Source organism: Myxine glutinosa, chromosome 11 (genome assembly GCF_964187855.1).
Source record: "Myxine glutinosa chromosome 11, kmMyxGlut1.1, whole genome shotgun sequence".
Lineage (NCBI taxonomy): Eukaryota > Metazoa > Chordata > Myxini > Myxiniformes > Myxinidae > Myxine > Myxine glutinosa.
Window position 1 is genome coordinate 131208777 of NC_136271.1, and position 22341 is coordinate 131231117.

The 22341-nt window shown below is 41.9% G+C and overlaps 2 protein-coding genes across 2 annotated transcripts in view; both read right to left on the reverse strand.

Annotated features, from left to right (window-relative positions):
• LOC144894359 (uncharacterized) overlaps window positions 1-22341 on the reverse strand; it is a 460407-nt gene that overhangs the window by 72638 nt on the left and 365428 nt on the right. The window lies entirely within an intron of this gene.
• The window catches only part of THBS1 (thrombospondin 1), a 59386-nt gene that overhangs the window by 30897 nt on the left and 6148 nt on the right, over window positions 1-22341 (reverse strand). The window contains exons 3-8 of the mRNA XM_068131030.2: window positions 21017-21098; window positions 13733-13911; window positions 11658-11786; window positions 9757-9850; window positions 662-832; window positions 111-287 (exon numbers count right to left, since the gene is read on the reverse strand). Coding sequence (XP_067987131.2) covers window positions 111-287; window positions 662-832; window positions 9757-9850; window positions 11658-11786; window positions 13733-13911; window positions 21017-21098 — 832 coding nt within the window. The remainder of the gene's footprint in view (window positions 1-110; window positions 288-661; window positions 833-9756; window positions 9851-11657; window positions 11787-13732; window positions 13912-21016; window positions 21099-22341) is intronic.

Sequence of the window (22341 nt, forward strand, 5' to 3'; positions counted from 1 at the left end):
ACACACAGACAGGGGTGAAAACATAATCTACGTCCACCTTCGGTGAACGAGATCAAAAGTTGATGACATATGGAAAGTATCATGAAGGGTGTTTGGTGCTGTTTTCTCACCAGGACAAGGTTTGTTTTTGCATGGTTGATTTTCACGTCCAATACCTTGACAGTCACTTCCACCCATTTGTGGCACAGGCGAGTTACACAGGCGGATACGTGTAGCGTTCCCTGAACCACAACTCACAGAGCACGAAGACCATGGTGACCAATAACTCCAACCACCATTTTGCCGAACTGAACAAAGTGAGGAGGACAAACAAAGCATCAGAACTGTGAGGCAAAGGATAATGCTATTAGTGAGAAGATATGAGGATCAAACCAAAAGCCTGAAAGAAAGGTGAGGAAATTTCATCAGGTGAGTCACATGAATTACCACCAATGGAGCAATGTGCAATGGAAAAACTTGTACAAAACAAAACAACCAAAAAAACCATGGCCTAGAGATAACTCCATCAGCAACACTGCCCACATCCTTTTACCCAGGACAATAATAAGGTCCAACAATACCCTCCTGTGTGACAAACCAATAGAAAAAGGTAGGGAGTTCAAAATAAAAGTATCACATCAGATGGAACGGGGAAGAAGAGGGGACCAGAGGAGACACTTACTCCTTTTATCACACCCTTTGTTATGGCAGGTCTGAGTTTGGATGGAGACCCCGACGCAAGGATTGCTGATGCGGTCACAAGAGCGGCCACGCTGTTGTGTCCCTATGCCACATGTGACTGAACAATCCGTCCACTCAGACCAAGGGGACCATCCATCTTCGGAGTCTTTGGCTAATGAGGGATGACGGAGGAGAGAAGTATCTGTTAGAAGAGCAACTGCCACTGACTGCAATTTCTGATAGCAAGAGAGTCAATTTTCTTTGACATTCTCCAGGTTTTAGAGAAATTGTCATTAAAAATGAAAAAAAAATCAAGATTAGATTTGATCTCATATGATTTAATGTAAATGTGCCAATTCATGCAACCGTAAGTCAGCATCTTAGTGACACTAAATGAAAGCCTAGTCTTTATGAGGCCTAGAGTCGGTCTGCATCAGCAGAAAAATATGGACAAGTTTTCTCAACCAGATGTTGAGAGAGGTATGCTAACCTTGGGAGAAGAAGAAGTAACGTATTAGGATTGAGCCCTTCTTCAAACCAAGAGAGGGCTTGAAAACTCTCTTGCATTGAGGAAGCATCGTCACTTCACCTTCTTGCTCATGACAGTCAGCAAAACTCTCTCAACATCCGGTTCAGAAAATTCATCATCGTGATAATATACCGATTATGCTTGGACACTGGCTCAAAGAGCTACCTTTAACAAAAAATACCATACCATCTTGATGCCATCATTGTCGATGGAGCAGACAGCTTAGCATCCTCTTGAGATTGAGCTCAAGCCCATGCAGTTGAGAAATTAAAGGACTCACACCGAGCTACTCTGATGCCCTCCGCATTCAATAGAAGAACTGAACAATTTCATAATATACAAATGACGTGTATTATAAAGAGTTCCCGTTCTGATGTTAAACCTTACATACAAGCATGGAACGCCATTTAGAAACGTATGTTGTTGAGTGATCTTCACGTTTAAGAGTTAGAAAGTGTGAAGTTTTTCTGAACAATTTTAACTCCCAGAAAGTTTTCAACATGGTCACACATGCAGATTTATCGCCTTTCCTTATATTTCAGACACAATTTCGAAGATAATCAGAAAAAAAAAATCTTGCTTTTGCCGAAAAAAAAAGTTCAAGAATGACAAGAGAATATTCTGGATTTGGAATGAAATGTAAGAATGGCTGATGCTACTAAATCTCTTCTTGCGAATCTGAAGCTGAAATAGTTGGCTTTTGCATATGAAAATATTTATGTTGGACAGAATGCCTGAGTTCCAGATGGTGCTACAAAATAACCTTTCGCTATAAACTTCAAATTTTGTTGGATAAATTGCAGGAGGGGATCGTGATAAAGATCAAATTCCTTTTTGCATGGTTTCTGAAAATGAGTTCAATCAATCACGCTGTACTGTATTGCCAAATTATAGTGAATATGGAAGTCATACATTGTTCATAATTGTCATTCCAAAGCATATGATATTGCACTCAAGTACTATATAAAATATCAGCACAATCTTACATACTCTAACAGAAATAATGAATGGGTAATATACAAAGTATAGTAAGGGTTGTTGTATCACTATGGCAATGGTTTCTGAATCTGAAAAGCAATTGTCGGTATATCGCTATGGCAATGCCTTGTATAACTGCTGAGAATCCTCTATTAAGACGATGACACAACAATAAGGGTTATTTTAACTCTGAAATAAAAACGTCAAAAATAACAACTTTTGCTTAATTGTCTAGTGGTGAGCAGTTAGGGTGAGATGGGTGTGGTCGAAAATCGTAAGTGGTATGCTAAGTGGCTTGTGATGTGTATATATATATATATATATATATATATATATATATATATATATATATATATATATATATATATATATATATATATATATATATATATAAATCCGCAAGTTCCGCGTATTCGCGGGTGATAAAATGTAATCTGTTTCTCTATTCGCTGGAAAATGTCCGGCGAATTCGCAGTTTTTTTCTATTCTCAGCCGTGTTCTGCGAAATTGCCGTTTTTTTTTTCCTATTCACGGCCGTGTTCTGCGAAAGTGCGGTTTTTCAGAGGTGCAAAAAAAAAATTCGCGAACCGCTAGCTTGACTCATTTATAAAACCCATCTTTCACCAGCCATGCATAAAGCAGCTGGACATAAAACATCTATGAGTCGCGAGCATGACCTGCTTCTACATTCACTACTGTGTGCTTTGCGTTTTCATGGCTTTCGCGGCGACAAATTCTAGCCGGACTATAATCGAGAGCTTTGCGGGATGTTCCACCAGCTGCATAACACGTCATCCCCGAGAGTTACTGTACAGAATGAAAACACTCCACAGTATCTATTAGTACAATTAGCTGTCTCCCTTTTCCCCATTGAAACGGGTGGGATTTTCCTCGCCATTTCCGTGACTTTCATCGACCTTCACAGATATTTGACGACATTGTCGGGATTTGCCTCACCATTTGCGGATTTTGCCTCACCATTCGCAGTTTGTTCCTCTCTATTCACGGATTTTCGCGACTCCGGAAGCTATCCCCCCCTTTTTCCATTGAAACAATGCCCCGCCATTCGCGGTTTCGCAATTCGTGGCATTTTCCAGGAACTTATCCCCCACGAATAGCGGGGTCCCACGGTATATATATATATATATATATATATATATATATATATATATATGTATATATGTATACACTGTATATTTATAGGACAGATCAGAAATCCATTATATGTGGCATTTTTTTCTGTATCTAGAACACGTCTTCTTCTACATTGCTTTTAAGGCTGTTCATCAATCGTGATGGTGGAGAGTGATAACGTGATAGTGGAGAGTAAGTGTACTCATGCTTGAGTCATCTCGTCTTGGTCGAATGCAGGCAGGGGGTTGCATTGCAAAGTGCATCATCCCTCAGATGGACATTTGGCCATGCTATGCTAGAAGCAGTTTGTTCCTGCTTGAGTCATCTCGTCTTGGTCGAATGCAGGCAGGGGGTTGCATTGCAAAGTGCATCATCCCTCAGATGGACATTTGGCCATGCTATGCTAGAAGCATGGCCAAATTTCATATTCAGAGAGGAGCGTGGATGGGTGGCATCGTGCCATAGCACAGTTATACTCCCACACTCTCATAAACTGTGCAAACAAATAGGTGTTGCCCATAAATAAATGAATAAATAACATTGTTGGATTAATTATTGGATTTGGTGTCAGCACAGTGACATGTATTTTAGCATTTTATGAAATGACTTTAATAAAGGCCCAAGCCACTTTTATTTGAGTAATGGTTTTAAGTGCAAGTATGTAGATGAAGACGATTGGATTTGTAAGAACTTCGCTTGGTCATTTAAATGTGCTATAACTGAGGTCATTAATTCAAACTAGGGCATGCCCGTACTATATATATATCTAAAATTATATCCCCCCCCCTATTTACATGAAATGGTTTGGTCCAAAGCGAACGGCTTGCGAGTGGTGACAATCCCCCCCCTCTATTTACATGCAATGGTTCGGTCCAAAGCGAACGGCTTCCGGAGTTTGGTAAAGAAATCGCCATCGCGTACACAAACGCGCAGGAAAGCGAATGAATCGCAAATTCGTTTTTATTAGTTGTAAAACATAATGCCCAATTATTCAATTAGCGCCAACGTATTTTGGCTTTTTGCAATTTAATCGCAAGGAAAAGTAGAAAGAGAAGAGGGAAAAAAAGAAAAGCCTTGCCTTGCTGCAAACAGCTGCTGCAAACAACAACAACATGGAAGGCTGCACTGTCCGGAAGTTGGCATATCGCAGTTACGATTATTTTAGTGTTAATGGCCAATTATTCAATTAGCGTCAACGTATTTTGGCTGTTTGCAATTTAATCGCAAGGAAAAGTAGAAAGAGAAGAGGGGAAAAAAGAAAAGCCTTGCATTAACGCATTAACGCTTGCATTGCATTAACGGTTCGGCACACGTGATAGCTCGCTGCTCTCTGATTGGTTGAAGCGTTTTTTGGACATAGCTCGGTAGGTACTTGTCCGATTAATTACAAACCTTGAAAAGGCACATCCTCGGGTCCCCAGCAATATACCTGGCAAGTTTCAAGTATATCGGACCCGTGGTTGTCGAGAAACAGCGGTCACAGACAAACACACAGACACACAGACACACAGACACACAGACACACAGACATACACACAGAGATTGCTGGAATTATAGATAGATTATAAGGTTCTGGTGAGAAACTTGAGTGTGTTATTGTGTGCTGTGAGTATGCTCGTGGAGATTTGGGGTGTGGTGGTGCTAGTGTCAGCAAAGACATCAATAGGGCAATTGTTCTTTTGTGAAAGAGTTAACACCATAGATTCCAATGTCAACCAGACTTCACACTTTTCAAAGTGAAATCCATTGTGACTGTCATTTTCATAATCTGCTTCATTGACTTTGAAAGTAAATTCCAAAGACCTGCTTACTATTTTGTGTTTTTCTGAGAAACATGGGCCTAACCATTGGGCTGAACTGAACCCTCTGGTTGATTTTAATTTGAAATATGTTTATTTACATGGTACTGTAACACTGTTTTTAGTTCTTGACAAAGCTTGCCTTGCTTGGATGACTTCAGGAAAGCTATCGGGATGTGTGAATATTAAAATCGTTTGGCAGCTCCACCTGATCATAGTGAAGCTTTCGATGGTTAATTCAATGTGAGTCGATATTATTGGCAATTTATTTTCTTCATTACTTCCTGTAATATTATGTATCAGGTGTATGTGAAACAAATGTAACAAACATGCTGCTGCTATTTATTCCACTTCAATTACCTTTCAAGAACATCCTGCACTTTCAGCTGGATTTAAGTCACTGCTCGTAAATGTCATTCGGCTTTGTGTCATTAGTAATTTATTCTGCAGCTTTCTCTCTTTCAGGGTAATAGGATGGTTACACACTATGTGGAACCAGATTAATCAATTATGAAAGAAATATTTACCTCTGCCACAAAAAAAAAAAATCACCCCTGTCTGTCAGGGTGACATAGTCATTTTTTCGGTCTTCGAGGCCGACCGATAGGCACAGTGTGACCAGAAGGGACGAGGTTCTCCTGACCACGTGGCCCTCGACTCGGTGGGGTTTGTCCGCACAACGTGGGCGCATCAGGATGAACTTTAGCCGGGGAGCGTTTGGGCGCGTGGCGCATTTGGGCGCCCCGGTCTGATACTGCCGCCCACGCGCATATCAACGTGTGAGTGCACGTGGGTCCCGGCGGTCCCACTGGCCTAGCGCTACCATGTTTAGACAGCGAGATCCGTCCCCGGGCACCTGCACCTACTCCCGGAAGTCGAGAGAATAGCGGCGCCAGGCACGGTAGGACACCCGCGGAGCCCCGGCGGACCGGGGGCGCGCGAGCCTACGCGTTAGCGTGCTACGGCGGAATCAACGGCTTCGGCCACGGCCGGGCCGATATTCGGCCCGGTCGCACCGGAAATGAACTGGTTCGACGCCCGCGCTAGAGAGGTCGCGGGCGACTGAGATGTATTAACAAATTAGTTAATTAATTTGAGACGTCCGATTTCTAGTGTTTGGAAATTTGGAAGAGCTTGACCCTAGCCTTTCCCTTGCGAGGGCAAGGAGGAACTTAACACTTGACACTTAAGCTTAGTTTGAAGTACACCCTGCCAGCGCCCATGGCGGGACGGCAGGGCAACCAGAAGGGACGAGGTTCTCCTGACCACGTGGCCCTCGATCTGGGAAGCGAGAGGCGTTCCATTAGTGGACGCGCCCCTCACGCCCGACTTTTGGGCGGCCCCGGCAGGCCGTTTGTTTTGACGTTCGGTGACAGGCCCCGCACCCCCACCTCCGGGCCGACCGGGCGACCGGAATGAATCCCGGTGTCCCGATCCGAACCTTCAGAGCGGGCCGGCTGGGGAGTGCCAAGCACCCCGTACCTGCACTTTCCGTCCCTGCGGTCCCAAATACCGGAACCACCCGAATACCACTTTATTCGACAAAATGAGGTGCAGCCTACAGCCTTAGAAAACTAACCCTATATAAGTCTGTTTGTCAGTTTGTTTGCCTGTGAGCAGGATATCTGAAAAAATTGGGGATGGATTCAGATGACATTTGGTGGGCAGGTTGTGTGTGTGACAAGGAATAATCGATTCGATTTTGGTGAAGATCTGAATATGGATTCGGACAAGATAATTATTTAATTAAAAAGTGATTCTTCACCATTGAGAGATGGGACTAAAACCGATACATAGCACGATATCTCAAAAAGTTATGGACGGATTTGGACGAAACTTGGTGGACAGGTTGTGTGTGTGACAAGGACAAATTGATTAGATTTCGATGAAGATGCAGATCCGGATCTGGGTACTACAAGTTTTTGTAATTCTTCCATTGAGAGATAGAGGCAAAAATGATATATCGCACAATTTCTCAAAAAGTTATGGACAGATTTGGACGCAATCTGGTGGACATGTTGGGTGTTTAACAAGGCACCGATTCGGATCCGGATACGAGCATTTTTTTTTTTTAATTTTTAAGTGATTCTTCACCATTGAAAGATGGGCCAAAAAGAATACATAGCATGATATTTCAAAAAGTTGTGGACGGATTATGACAAAACTTGAGGGATGGGTTGGGCAGGTGACAAGAACAAGCCGATTCGATTTTGATTCAGGTCCGGAGGCAGATCCGGCCTATCAGTGGGATACAAAACATAAACTGGTCAGACTGGCGGAGTTATGTGCTCTACTGAGTGCTGTTTAAGTTTCTTAAATATAATGATAATTGTCTTCTCAATCCTTTCTGTCCTGAAAAGTGATGTCATTAACCAATGGCAAGTTAATCCTCAACTTGACTGCTAAACTTTATTATTCCATGGTGTCAAGTGTTGCCTCTTGCCTTAGAATAGAACCGAAGAATTTCCAGCTCATTCTGTAGCATGGGGGATAAACTATGTTGATATAATTTCATTGCCCAACAACCTTGCAGTTTTCCTTTAATCATGGCATGATAAAAGAGGTGGTAGTTTAATAATGACTAATGAAACATTGCAATTTGATGCGTGTGCTGTATTTTAATAACGGTTTAATATGGCCTTTAATTGATGAATTGCTCATTTGGGAAGAGATGCAAGATGGGGTGTAAGTTAGTGGACAGCTTCGTCAGTTAGATAGGTTTGCAGATGACAAAGCTGCAATGGTTTATTCTGAAGACAGATTCGAGAAGTTAGTGGGAAGAGAAGGCAGATTAATTCTAAAGGAAGATAAATGTACAAAAGACCGAAGTTAGGAAGTTCTCAAAAAATGAGGGAGGAAAAGTCACCGACGTACACACAGGATTGTAAACAAACCAAAAATATACAGAAATTCTCGGTTTGACACAAATAAAGACGAATGATGAAAGCGAGGAGAAAACAAGTTTCATCAAAACAATTCAAATAAAAACTAGAGAGTTCGTAGAACATCTTACCCTGCACAGTCTTGAGGAGAAATGAAATGGGAAGGTTCTTTTAAACTCTTGCTTTGCGTTTCCGAGCATGATCTATATTTGATATGAGCTGCAAATTTATCTGAATCTCGATATTTCCCCACCGGAGAGCGTGAGTGGCAAATATAATTGGTCGAGATGATGTCAAATGGCATAATATTTTGTCCAAGTATTGCTAAAATGGAGGTTTTTGGAAGTGCAAAGAAAGTGATTTGTGCTTTGCAATGTTTAAGTATATAATTCAATTGAAATAAAATAAAGGTTTAAAAGACCAGAAAAAAACAAAAACTTTTTTTCGGAAAGTGACCGCCATTAATGCACCGTTTTTTGTACCGCCTTATTTAACCTTGTTTATTTATAACGTCCACAAAAACAGTAAGTTTCCTGTTTGGAGTGATTTTCAATTTTGTTTGACTGCCAGACAGGTAGGCAGACTGAAAGAAATTACCTTACTCCTCTCTGCACCTGAGCACTCGCGACGAGATTCCATAAAATTTGCCAAATTCTGAGCCAAAGTACTCAAAACTGTAGCTTTGTTTTCTGATTCATGTTCAACAGTGTTCAAAATATAACATTCAATTGAAACTAAGTAGTTCCTCAATCGTAGCCTGACGTCTGTAGACAGACAGAAGGAGTGAACCAATTGCTTCACCACGTTTTTCGATTCACGTGTGGGTTAATAAAAGGGAAAATGGATTAGTCATGTGGTGATAAATGAAAACATGTCGAATGACGTATTCGAGGGAAAACGAGCCAGACGGAGGAATAAGATAACACTGTGAGATGACATAACTGTTGTAGAACAAAAACACATGCAGTTATGATCGAAGGACCCCAAGATAGAGTTGCATCAACACACATTCGAGGCCAAAAACTTAAAATGGCAGAATAAATGATTATGACCGTGACTGTTCCCAATGCTATTCAGAACCTTTTAAAGGTGACTTGAGGCTACGGAGTTATGATTTAAGGGCCCCAAGAGAGAGTTGCATAAACGTTGCATCAAGAAACTGCATAAATGTGGCTAGCTCACATTGGAAGGGTCTTTTATGGTTAAACTGCCAAAATCAAGACTCCCTATTCACCTTCACTCTTTTATTCCTCTTTTCTCCCGCCTCTGGAACAACTCCCTCACTCTCTTCAATCCCACTCCTCCCTCCAGGTCTTTAAAACAGCAGTCCACCACCATCTCTTATCTTCCCCCATCCAAAACCTTGATCTTTTCTACCCCCGCTAATTCACCCCGATCCACTTTTTTGAAATACCGACTTCTTTCCTGGAAGTCCTAGCAGTGTCCATGTGTTTTTTTTTATCTCTCCCACCCCCCTCCCCCCTTCCCATGCCTCCTCCCCCAAGCCCTCTCCCTCCCACAGATCTCCAAATGTCCCTGCTCTCCATCTTGTTCTCCCGCTCCCTTTATCATATGTTTTATGTTGTATGTGTCAGTTTGTCTTTTTGTGATCAATGTTAGCTCTTGCACGAGCCTCGATCTTGTATACAAAACAAAAAAAAAACTCATGAAAGTAAGAAAGAAGAGTAAGAAATGTTATACCAGTTCTTCATAACCACCGAAAGCCGTCATATGCAGGAATATTTCAGTGAGAGATGGGTGAGTGATTACACACCTAGGCACATAGGACAGCATTCTCCATCGTGTGTAACGGGGTTGGTGCAGGTGACAGGTGGGCAGATGAGCTTTTGGCAGAATGTCTTGTCATTCTGAAAACAACATCAATGGCATGGATAATATCAATGAATTTTAAAGATGAATCATCCTTGGCGTTCCTTTCCCATAATATAGATCTCAATGAAGTTCTTCGGTGCCATATTGTACACTACTCCCATCAGCATGCATGTTCAGACCCAAATAATGGAGTAGCTAACTTCTTATATCATTGGCAGTGCTTTTTATTAGTAAAACAAGAAACTGTACATGTATTTGCAAACTTCTCCTTGAACAATAATCACTCCAACAAAAATACATGATTACTGTATTTCTTAAATCCAGGAAATTTGCATACTCAAGAAATATTATCACCAATATATTTTTCCTTTCCTGAAGCTATCATTGTGCATTGGAATATTGCAGTTGGAATATTGCAGTTGGAATATTGTAGTTTTCAGCATATTGCAGAATATTGCAGTTTGCAGCATATTGCAGAATATTGCAGTTTGCAGCATATTGCAGAATATTGCAGTTTGCAGCATATTGCAGAATATTGCAGTTTGCAGCATATTGCAGAATATTGCAGTTTGCAGCATATTGCAGAATATTGCAGTTTGCAGCATATTGCAGAATATTGCAGTTTGCAGCATATTGCAGAATATTGCAGTTTGCAGCATATTGCAGAATATTGCAGTGAACCCCTTGGAATATTGCAGCACTTTCTATAAAATAAGGAAACAAAGCAAGATTCCTTGGGAGACAAGCATTGCCTTGGAATGTGTACGTGATGGTTGGAGAGCAAACCGAATAAGAGGCCGTGCCGCCGGAGGTGCTGGAGCGATCAATTGCGTGGAATTATCAATTAACCCCGGTCTAAATGCAGCGCTACTGTGATTCCAAGCAAGCGTGGCTTGTGCTGAATGGACCTTTCACAGCTCGCCTGCAGTCCTGGACGTTTAACGGAGAGCTGTTGTGAAAAAAGAAGGAAATTTTGTCACCACTCTACCACGGGCCGCCTCCAGCTGCCGGCAGCTGAAAGAGACCTCTGTTTGGCCCTCTCGCCAAGTTTATGCAATGGAATTCTTGCTGCTAGTGCTGGAATGTGAGGGCCATGGTCTGACGGCGGATCTTTTATGAATTCTCACTGACTGGGGAAACGTAACAAAATCATTCAGCTTCCTGTGCAGATCCCACCGCGCAGCTCGCCTTGGCATTAGCCGAGCCTTGTAGCCAGCCAACTCACAAAGCTCAGCTTTTGCACATTGCACCATAAGTTTGTTCAGAGATTTGTGTGTGACTTGAAATCCATCAACTCGATGTGAGCTCCTTACATGAACCTTAGCACTGAGAAAAGCATTTGATTAAATTTTCCAAAAGACAGCCGCTGCCCATAAGACATTCCGAATCCATGTCCTTATTTACGGATGCACAGCAGACAACCTGCACACGATTAGATGGACGTCCAGCAGATTAAGAACAAACACCCTAGGTGTTTGCACAATGCTGTTTTGTGATCATTTAACTGTCTAGACTTGATCTTCAGATGCGGTTTGGATACATTGTGAAGAATTCTGGTGCTTTTCAAGCTTGTGGCCAAAAACGGATCTGAAAAATCTTTTGTTTGCATTATAGTAATGATGGGAGAACGCTCCAGATGTAAGCAAAGCAAAATTTCATTGCAAACTTTTAATCTAAATTTATTTCTTTAACAATATCTGTATAAAAGGGGTATATTTTTTTATAAATCTGGAATGTAAGGAATATCTCTATGATGAACAAGCCAATTATGCAACTTCTTATCATGTGCTTATCATTTGTAGGAAGTTAGTAATGTTCAGAGAGGAAGAAGTGCAACCTTACCTCACATGTACAGGTGGTACAACTATCTACATTCCACGACTCATTGGTGTCGAACACACGCCCCTCGTATATACACTGACTTCTCATTACTTGTGTTTCTGATGGCCTCTTTTTGAGAGAGTTGGGACCCTACAGGGGCAAAGAAGACAAAATAACTTATTGTAATGTCAATTCTTCAGTTGAGAATCATGCAAACAATTGCAATACAGCAACTTGCTTTCCCAATGTGGAAGGAGAACTGAACAGACAGCACCCTCTGGTCATTCCACAAAACCCGCAGCAAGGAAGGCAAGACAGAAGCATCATTCATTCTGAGGTGAGTAAATAAATAGATTGAGCTCTCCAAACTGTCTCTTCCTCCACGACCTGGTGGCGCCTTGTTAAGTCTGTCTCCGGCATATGCCCCCCCTCCTTGCATTCCCTTACCTCGAATGACTTCACTGCAGAGTCTGCTTGCGGCATAGCTGGATGTCTGAACTCTTTGCTCATCCCCAATGCTCATGTACCTGATCAATCCCTTCTCATCCCCAATTTACCCAACACTTCCTGAACACTTTGAGTTTTTCACCCATGGAAGTAGAGATAATTCTGACTCAGCCTCAACTCTGCCTCTCTTACTTCTCTGTCCACTTTCTTCTGCTTGTACTATACCTTGGGCCACCGCTCGTCTACTCGGAAGACAGCTAACATCACTGATCCAGTACACAAGGAAGGTCAAAAAATTAATCCAATAAACTGCAAGACACATTTTTTACATAAAGACGTATGTAAGGTAATAAAATCCATCATTACAGTCACCTCAAGTCTTTCCTCTTCTTAATATTTCTGATCATCAAATTGGACTTTGCCCAGACCACTCAACTTTGAATATACAGTTGCTTCTCTTGCAATGATGGATGCATGCTCTGAACCTTAAACAAGAGTTCAAGGCTATGTCTCTGGGCATATCAAGTTTTCTGCCTCTGGCATCTAAGTCCATCTCCATTCTTGGCTTGCTGATGTCCTCCATGCATGCAATCGGCATGTTGATCTTAACTGTGTCTTTTCATTTCCTCCCTAATTAGAGGCTGTCGTACCCCATGACATGGTGTACCCAATTTTGTTCCTGATACACAATCATGACCTGTAATATTCCTAAGAAAACCATTTTTCCCACTTTGCAGTTAATTCCACTATTTATAAGGTATGCCATCCCAATGACTTACTCACATCTGCTGCATCCCTCTCGGCATAGCTGGAATGGATCATATGCTGGGCCAACACCTAGGGCATGTCATTCAACCTCACATTCTCACCGTGTTTCTCCAAAATGATCATCCAGGAAACCCACCGATCTATTACCTTGATCAGTTGCTGGAAAAGGTTCAGTTCTTCAAACCTCTGGGCCTCACCATCATGACCTCTCTCAGGCAGACAATGTATCAAAGCTGGCCTCCAAAGCCGGTGGCAGACTGAATATCCTCCATGTTGCTGTCAGGTCCTTCCTCGATAAATATGAATGCTATACAGAGCATTTGTATGTATATCAATGGAATAATGCTCTCGACAATGGCTGGTGTTACTTCCTCAAACCTCTCATCCCTGGGTATTGTGAAATCAAGAGATCTCAGCATGATTGGCATCTTCTGAGTTGGTAAGATTTGGAATTGCTGGGCCTGTACATCTCTCGTTGCACACTTTGCACTTTATTTTCAGATAAATAATAAACCAACTGTTCATGAACAATGCTGGAGATAATTAACAATTGTTTTGCGTCCTGCAGTGAGTGTGGTAAATTACTCATACTTCCAGACTTGATGCTTAGATGTTGATGTTGTTGGTGTTGTTGATTGATTGATGACTTGATGTTGAGACTTGATGTTAATCAATGACTGCAGGTCAGTAAACTACTACTTGTTATTGAAATTGATGTTTCTTCTTCTTCTTCTTTTGTATGCAGACAAGTCTGCGGGGTAGCATCATTGGCCGAGGGTACGGCTGTGCCGCAAATGCAACGCCCTTGCCCCTTTCTTCTGTATGGTGTACAGGTACAAATGCTCGTTAAATAATAAAACAATTGCTTTAGCATTTCTTACCTGAGCCTGTTCAAAGTATTTCATCCAGTTGCTCTGGGATACTTTCATAGCTTGGTACATGCTGTGGACATCATTGCAGTTCATGCCACAGAACTCATACAGCTTGTGTCCCTTGGAGCCCATGTTGTAAATAGCAGGAGTTCCAGTTAAAAGCAGGGGTTCCTTTGGTATAGATGGTTCTGTTGGATCAATGACATATAATGTGACTCAAGGTAAAATATGGCGATAAAAAGTGTCCAATCATTGGAAAATTGCTGCATGAATTTTCCCACATTTTGTGTGTTATTTCATTCTCATTATTCCCCAAATTATTGCACAATCTCACATTATATATTGCATCATCTGTTCCGAAGACCCCCGCACCAATTCTCAGGAACCCCACGGTGTGGTGGTTTTACGGATGGTTGATTTGTAGAAAGCTGACCTCAGCATACCAGAGGTTTCTATTTTACGCGAATGGTCAATTTTAAAATTCATTCCTATTGAAGGAGTTGCTTTTGCATCTGGATTCCCTTTAGCACCACATTCAGCTTAGTGTTAGCCTCTCCCCTGTAGGTTTAGTTACACAACGTGTCTTTTTGAAAAGGATCTGTGAGCAATAGTGAACTTGATAATGAGCAGACCTGCGATGGATCAGTCTTTTGGGTTTATGCATCTTGTTATAAGGCAAGGCCTGGATCAAACCTCGCAGACCTCGATGGTGAGACATTTATCTCTGTGATTTTAAGATTTGTATTTAAGGATAGGTTTGGCAGGATAACCTAGACTCCTAGAGGTATGCACACTTGCTTTTCAGCTGTCTTGCCGGCGTTTGAATCCTGACCTGAGATATAAACTCTCATCCAGTTGTTTCGCATGCAGAGTGACGCATCAATGTGTGCCGTCCCTTGGGTTCGACCGGTGTCCCATCTGCTAGCATTACTTGGTGGACGTTAAAGACCGAATGGTGTTTTTAGTGATGAGAATGTGAGTTATAGCTGGTGCCCTGACAAAATTACAAATTCCTACCTAAGACTATGGGTATCAAATGGTTTGGTCTTCATCTTCTTGGATATTCATTGACACCAACTTATACTGTTTGCTATCTCAGTGCCTTCTATGTGTGGGAATTAACACGATAAAAAAAACAACTGACGCAGCGAAGGTGTGGTTGCGGTCAGGCAAGATAAAGTAAACCAAAAACAACTCTTCTGACCGACCGTGAAGGCAAACATGACTGTGACGTCACACACATATGCAAACCACTTTGCGTGGGAGATGGCTTGTTGCTAACGGCTCATGCAGCATTTTCTGTTGTAATAAGTTTATGGTGGCACAATGTAAAAATAAAACGATTCTAATTTTATGTTTTTATCTAGTTACCTAATACAAGAAGTAGCTGCATAAAGCAACCCCAAAAAAAATCTACACAAGGCATGCCCTTAGCTGTTTAAGTAGACTCAAATAACTTGAGTAACTAAAACGGCACTCGTAGCGAGCATACCTCCGCAAGACTAAACAGTTTACATTTTGTAAACCTATTATGATACTGATAGGTGGATAGGCTGGACTGGATAGGATAGGCCACTGATAGGCTGGATCTGCTGACATGAACCAAAATCTAATCAGCTTGTTCATGTCACGAATCAACTCATCCACGAGGCTTTGCCATAATCCATCCACAACTTTTTGAAATATCGTGCTATACATCGTTTTTGCACCCATTTCTCAATGGTGAAGAATCACTTATAAATATTGAAAACTTATCGCATCTGGATCCGGATTCGGATTTTCACCGAAATCGAATCGATTTGTATGTGTAATACGAACCTGTCCACCAAATTTTGTCCAAATCCGTCCACAACCTTATGAGATATCGAGCTCTCTATCGCTTTTAGCTCCATCTCTCAATGGTGAAGAATCACTAAAAAATTCTCGTGTCCGGATCCGAATTCTCGCCAAAACATTTTGTCCTTGTAACATACTCAACCTGTCCAACAAATTTAGTCCGAATCCGTACACAACTTTGAAAGATATCCTGCTCACCAACAGACAGACAAAAAAAAACAGAAGACAGACAAACAGACAGGGGTGAAAAAATAATCTCCGTCCACCCTCGGTGGCAGCGGGAATAAACAGCAAAATACCTCAAATAGACCCAAGTAAAGGGTACTAACGGGTAATTCTAATGGGTTCGAAAGAGTAATTGTAATGGGTTCTAAAGGGTAATTCTAAAGGATAATTCTAATGGGTTCTAAAGTGTAAATGTAAAGTGTAATTTTCAAGGGTCTTGTAATTGTTCTGTCTCAGTCTCAGTTAAAAAAAAAAAAAATATATATATATATATGTATATGTTGTTCTCAGTCTAAAGGTTGTTCTCAGACATCTCCAAAGCTCAGCACAATTATAAATGTAATTTTCTTTGAAAATAATTCCATGTCCATTGCCTTCAGAAAGTACCGTATTCTCTCACACTCACACCCCTTGACTTTTTCACATGTTCTTGTGTTATAGCCTGAATTTAAAATTCATTAAATTGAGTTTTTTTGTCACTGATCTACACATAATACCCCATAATGTCAAAGTGGAATTCGGTTTGAATTTGTGGTTCGAAGTGGAATTTGTCATTAGAAATGTTTACAAAATAATCAAAAATGAAATACAGAAATATCTAATTCACATAAGTATTCAAACCCTCTGAGTCAATACTTCGTAGAAGCGCCTTTGGCAGCGATTACAGCTTCGAGTCTTCTTGGGCATGTCTGTATCAGTTTTGCACATTTGTATTTGTGGAGTTTTCAAATTCTTCCTTGCAGATTTGCTCAAGTTCTGTGAAGTTGGATGGGCAACGTCGGTGAACAACAATCTTCAGGTCCTTTCCACAGATTCTCAATGGGATTCAATTCTAGGTTTTGGCAGGGCCATTCAAGGATTTTCACATTCTTGTTCTGAAGCTATTCCAGTGTTGCTTTGCTTGTATTATTGGGGTCATTGTCCTGTTGGAACGTAAATCTTCGATGCAGTCTTTAGCACTCTGAAGCAGGTTCTCCTCAAGGATTTGCCTGTATTCGGCTCCATTCATTTTCCCCTCTATCCTTACAAGTCTCCCAGGCCCTGCCACTGGAAAGCAACCCCATAGGATTATGCTGCCATCACCATGCTTCATGGTAGGGATGGTGTTAAATGGGTGCTGAGCTGTGCTCGGTTTCCACCAGATGTAGCGCTTTACATTCAGGCCAAAGAGTTTAATTTTTGTCTCATTGACCACAGAATGATTTGTCTCATGCTCTGACTCTTTCACTTGCCTTTTTGCAAATCCCTGGCATCCTGTCATGTGCCTTTTTCTCAGGAGTTGCTTCCTTCTGGCCACTCTCCCATAAAGCCTGGATTTGTGAAGTGCTGCAGAGACTGTTGTCCTTCTGGCAGGTTCTCCAATCTCAGCCCATGAACTTTGTAGATCTGTCAGAGTGGTCATTGGGTTCTTGGTCACATCCCTGACCGAGGTCCTTCTTGCCCGGTTGCTCAGTTTGGTCGGACTGTCAGCTGAAGTAAGAGTCTGGGTAGTTCCATATTCTTTCCATTTCCTAATGATCGAGCTCACTTTGCTCTTGGGAAGTTTCAACACTCTAGATATTGTTTTATACCCTTCACATATATATGCCTCGTCACAATTCTATCTCGGACAGACTTCTAGGACAGTTCCTTTAACTTCTACGGACAGTTTAGAGTTTTTGCTCTCACATGCACTGTCAACTGTGGGACCTTGAATAGAAAGGTGTGTTTCGTTATAAATCATGTCCAATCAAGTAAATTGGCCACATGTGGACTGCTATCAAGTTGCAGAGACATCTCAAGGATGATCAAAGGAAATTGGATGCACCTGAGCTCAATTTGGAGTGTCATATCAAACGGGTTGAATACTTATTGACTTAAGACATTTCAGCGTTTCATTTGTCATTGTTTCGTAAAAAATTCTAAAAAAAAAAGAAATCCACTTCGACATTATAAGGTCAACGGAGTGCACCACCATTTCGCATATGTAGAACTGTGCCAAACATTCTCAGTTTAATCCATTTTTAATTTAGGCTGTATTACAACAAATTGTGAATAACTCAAAGGTAAAACTGAAGGCTTGAGTTTTTCACACACACACATACATATATGCATATTTTTTTTTTTTTTTTTTTTTTTTTTTTTTTGTATACAATATCGAGGCTCGTGAAAGAGCGAACATTAATCACACAGAAAGACAAACCGACACATAAAACATATAACATAGGGAGCGGTAGACAAGATGGGGAGAGAGGGGGAAGGACACAAACACAACATTTGAGAGCAGGGACCGAGAGACATGGAGACATCGAGAGATCTGAGAGAGGGCGAGGGCTTTGGGGGGGAGGGGGCGTGGGAAGGGGGCAGTGGGAGAGGTATAAAACATATGGACACTGCCAGGACTTCCAGGAAAGAAGTTGGAATTTCAAACAAGGTGGATCTGGGGTGAATTAGCGGGGGTAGAAAAGATCAAGGTTTTGGATGGGGGAAGATAAGAGATGGTGGTGAACAGCTGTTTTAAAGACCTGGAGGGAGGAGTGGGATTGAAGGGAGTGAGGGAGTTTGTTCCAGAGGCGGGAGAAAAGAGGAATGAAAGAGTGAAGGTGAGCGGAGAGCCGAGATTTCGGCAGTTTAACCATCAGAGGGTTGCTGGCAGATCTTGTGCGACCTGTAGGAATATTTGGGGGACAGAGCACAGAGAGAGCTGGGGGTGCAAGGCCGGAGAGGAGTCGGTAGAAGACAGAAAGACCACCTACCTGCCTGCGGTGAGTGAGTGAAAGGCCCTCAGAGATAGCTTCATCGCGGGAGATTCCAATAATTCTGAAAGCTTTGGTTTCAACAGCGTGAAGCCGAGCTAGGTGTGAGGCAGGAGCACCGGCCCATAGGGGAGAACAGTATTCCATTGAGCTGCGGATGAAAGCCTTGTATGTGGTGAGGAGCTCAGGTGTGCCGAGGAAGGACTTCGCACGACGGAGGATGCCCAGTCGGCGACTGGCTTTGGAGGCCAGCTTGGAAATGTGGTTTTCCCAAGAAAGATCATGGCAGATAGTGAGACCCAAAATCTTGAGCGACAGAACTTCTTGGAGAGGATTGTTGAGAAAGTAGATGGGAGGGTTGTCCAGTCGATCTTTTCGGAGAGACATAGTAAGAGTGTGAGATTTGTCAGGATTGAAAGACATGTTCCACTTGTTTGACCAGTCTGTGATTTTGTCCAGGTCTTCAGAGAGTGAGGAGGCAGCAGACTGCCGATCTGAGGGAAGAGGAATGGAGCGGCAGAGAGTGGAGTCATCAGCAAAGAGATAGAGAGGATTTTCGAGAGAGTCAGAGAGATCATTGATGAAGACCAGAAAAAGCACGGGGCCCAGAACACTGCCTTGGGGAACTCCAGCCTGAACAGGAAGAGGAGATGAGAGAAACCCATTCAGGGCCACACGTTGACGACGACTAGAGAGGAAGTCCGCCAGCCATGCGTGGAGATTTCCATGGATACCAAAGGAGGAGAGTTTGGTGAGCAGAGCGGGGTGCCAGACCGTGTCAAAGGCACGTGATATGTCGAGGGAGACAGCTCTAATTTCCTGTTTGGCATTGAGGACCTCCATCCATTGTTGAGACAGCAGAAGCAGCATGTCCAGAGTAGAGTGACCTGGTCTGAAACCAAATTGATGATCAGAGATCAAGCCATTGGAGAAGAGGAAAGATTTCATATCAGAAGCAATGATGGATTCCATGACTTTGCTGATAATTGGGAGAAGGCTGATTGGTCTGTAGTTGCTAGGATCTGTTTTTGCACCTTTTTTGTGCAAAGCGGTGATGTTGGCTGATTTCCAAGCAGATGGCAGTTGACCTTGAGCAAAAGAGAGGGTGAAGAGAACAGAGAGAGGGTGAGATAGAGCAGCAGAGCAGGATTTTAGGACCCGTGGGCTGATGCCGTCGGGTCCAGTTGCAGAATCAGAGTCGAGGGTTGACAGAAACTTTTCCACCTTGTCAGGAGGAAAGGACACGGAGTCCAGGAGCAGCAGGGTACGACTGGGTATGGTGGGTACAGAGAGGGATGGGTTTGGGACACAAGATTTAGAGGCAAACACAGAGTTGAGGCATTCAGCTTTTTCACGTGCGGAGTCAGCTGTGTAGCCGTTTGAGGTAAGGGAGGGGATGGAGGGGGAACAAACAACAGAAACGGATTTCACACATAAAAAAGTTATATACACACATGTGTTATATGTTATATATGCTCCCTATGTTATATACACACAATGCCTTCAGAAAGTATTCACACCCGTTGAGTGTTTCACATTTTGCTCTTGATAAAGGCTAGTGGAGGCCCAGCGCACGCTGGGTTGATGGCCGAAACGTTGAGTTTTTAAGACAAAGCTATAGGTTGGAGAACGGAAAAATGGATATCGTGGATATAATTCCCAACCGCCGTTCATTACTTGATATATACACAAAGAATTAAGTTAAGCACCCCTACACAACGAATTAAGGTAAGCACCCCCTAATATATATTCTTTGTGTATATGTATACATTGGCATATATTCTAAGGTATGTGAGATCAAATAATGATTGGTATGACATTAGCAATTATCCATTGATGAAATGCAGATGAGTGCACTCATCTGTGACGCCCATCGCTCGTGCAGCACGATCACGTGGGTCCTACACACGTTATTGACGCAAAGATCGCTAGAGGTCTTCTCAGAACAATGACTGTACGTTAGAAAACATAAACGTCATCCACACTGTCCGTGATGGACCTATAGCTCCATACTTAAATTGAGGTGAAAATATGCCTAAAATTCCCAAAAAATTTCACCTTAAATTATTCAGAATAAAATATTGAAAACGGCATGATTGTTATGTTTTTATGTGACCATAATATCACTTCTCCAGAAAATATAGCAATATCATGGGTATATTACACTGTTTTGACGACAACAAACTTGTAATGTGCGAGGTTGTAAAAAAACGGGGGGGGTGCTTAACTTAATTCTTTGTGTATATATATATATATAGGCAACATGAATGCTGCCTTTCAGGAACAGGTTAATAGACAAAAGAAAATGTAAATACATAAATAAGTGGAACTATAGTTTGGGTTAAAAAACGAGCAAAGGAATCAGCAAAGAATTGTTCCATCACCACAGTGTTGATTCTATTTAGGCAGCCACCACTGGATCATGCACAAGCAAGAGCGAATGGAAAATGAAAGAATGTGTTTTTCTTTGTAAGACGTTTGGGAGGCCAGATCTTACCATTTCCGTGCAAACAGCCTTGATGGCGAATGATGTCTTTCAGTGGCGTCCCAAAGATGAGTTGCACCATTTGCAATTCACCCTGCACAGGAAGAATGCATCTTCGATCACGACAGCCAAACATCTGAACATGACATTTGCAATACAGACAGTGCTACAGAATGTATAGAACATTTTTCCATAGCCCGTATACGCCATGGCTTTCCTATTACCCGAGGGATGGCCGGAAAACCTCGAGGTATGTGCACTAGCCTCTGAGTCTGTCTAGCCTGGGTTCAAATCCCGACCCAGCTATAAACTGTCATCCCAGTGTTCCACTGGCAGCGCAATTCATGAACGTGTGTGCTGCTCCTCGGATAGCCATTAAACTGCTCGTCCCGCCTTCTGCCATTAGTTGGTGGATGTTAAAGATCCCACGGCGTCCTTCATAAAGTTTGTTGAGTTGTCTGCGACACCTTGAACAAATTACAAATTCCTGCCTAAATCACCTTCAGTGCACAGATTCAAAACTCCAACAAATATTATGTGAAGGCAACCTCCTCCGCACGGTGTGCACCACCATTTTGCATAAAGGTCTTGGAGCATTGAAGGTACTTGTCGTCCACATCGCAACAAATATTTACGGACAAATTCGCTGAAATTTCTCTTCGCTCAAAACTTATAAATTATTCCAAACTGCTTAAATATTCACGGTGATTCTTTTATTAAGTGTTCATTTTGAAGTTCGTTTTACTTTTGTTTCATTGACCTGTTCACGATTCTCTTGAGCATTATGTAAGTTTCCTCCAAACAATTGATTTTTTGCTCAAAAAGGTTTCCACTGCTGATGCATCTTCTTGGGATTCCACCTCACTGTTTCCAATTGACTGACTGGTTGGTGGACTTTGAAAAATATTTATCTTTGCCTTTTCCATTGGTTGGAGCCTTTCTACCTCTGAGCCTTTCCTTTGCCTTTCTAGCTCTGAGAGTAGGTGGAAAGTAATGAAATAGCTTTTGTATGTAAAATTTAGCCTCTTTTGCTCCAAGGAGTGCAAACACCCATCTCCCACTCAGAAAAATCAACTTTACTTTGCTTACCAGGGCAATTAATACACAATTAGGTGATAAAACCATTGATATATATATATATATATATATAACTGTGCAGTGTCTGTGTTGTCACTGAACTACTCCCTCAAACTTTTGTGAAATCGTACCAAACTTCTGGGATGCACCTATCTTCCCCGTCGGTATGTCCTAAGGGTATTTGTTTTTAAAAAATTTCCAATTTATTATTTTGTTTTTTTGGGGAATTTTTTGGGGAATTTTTTTTTTTCAACTTAAGT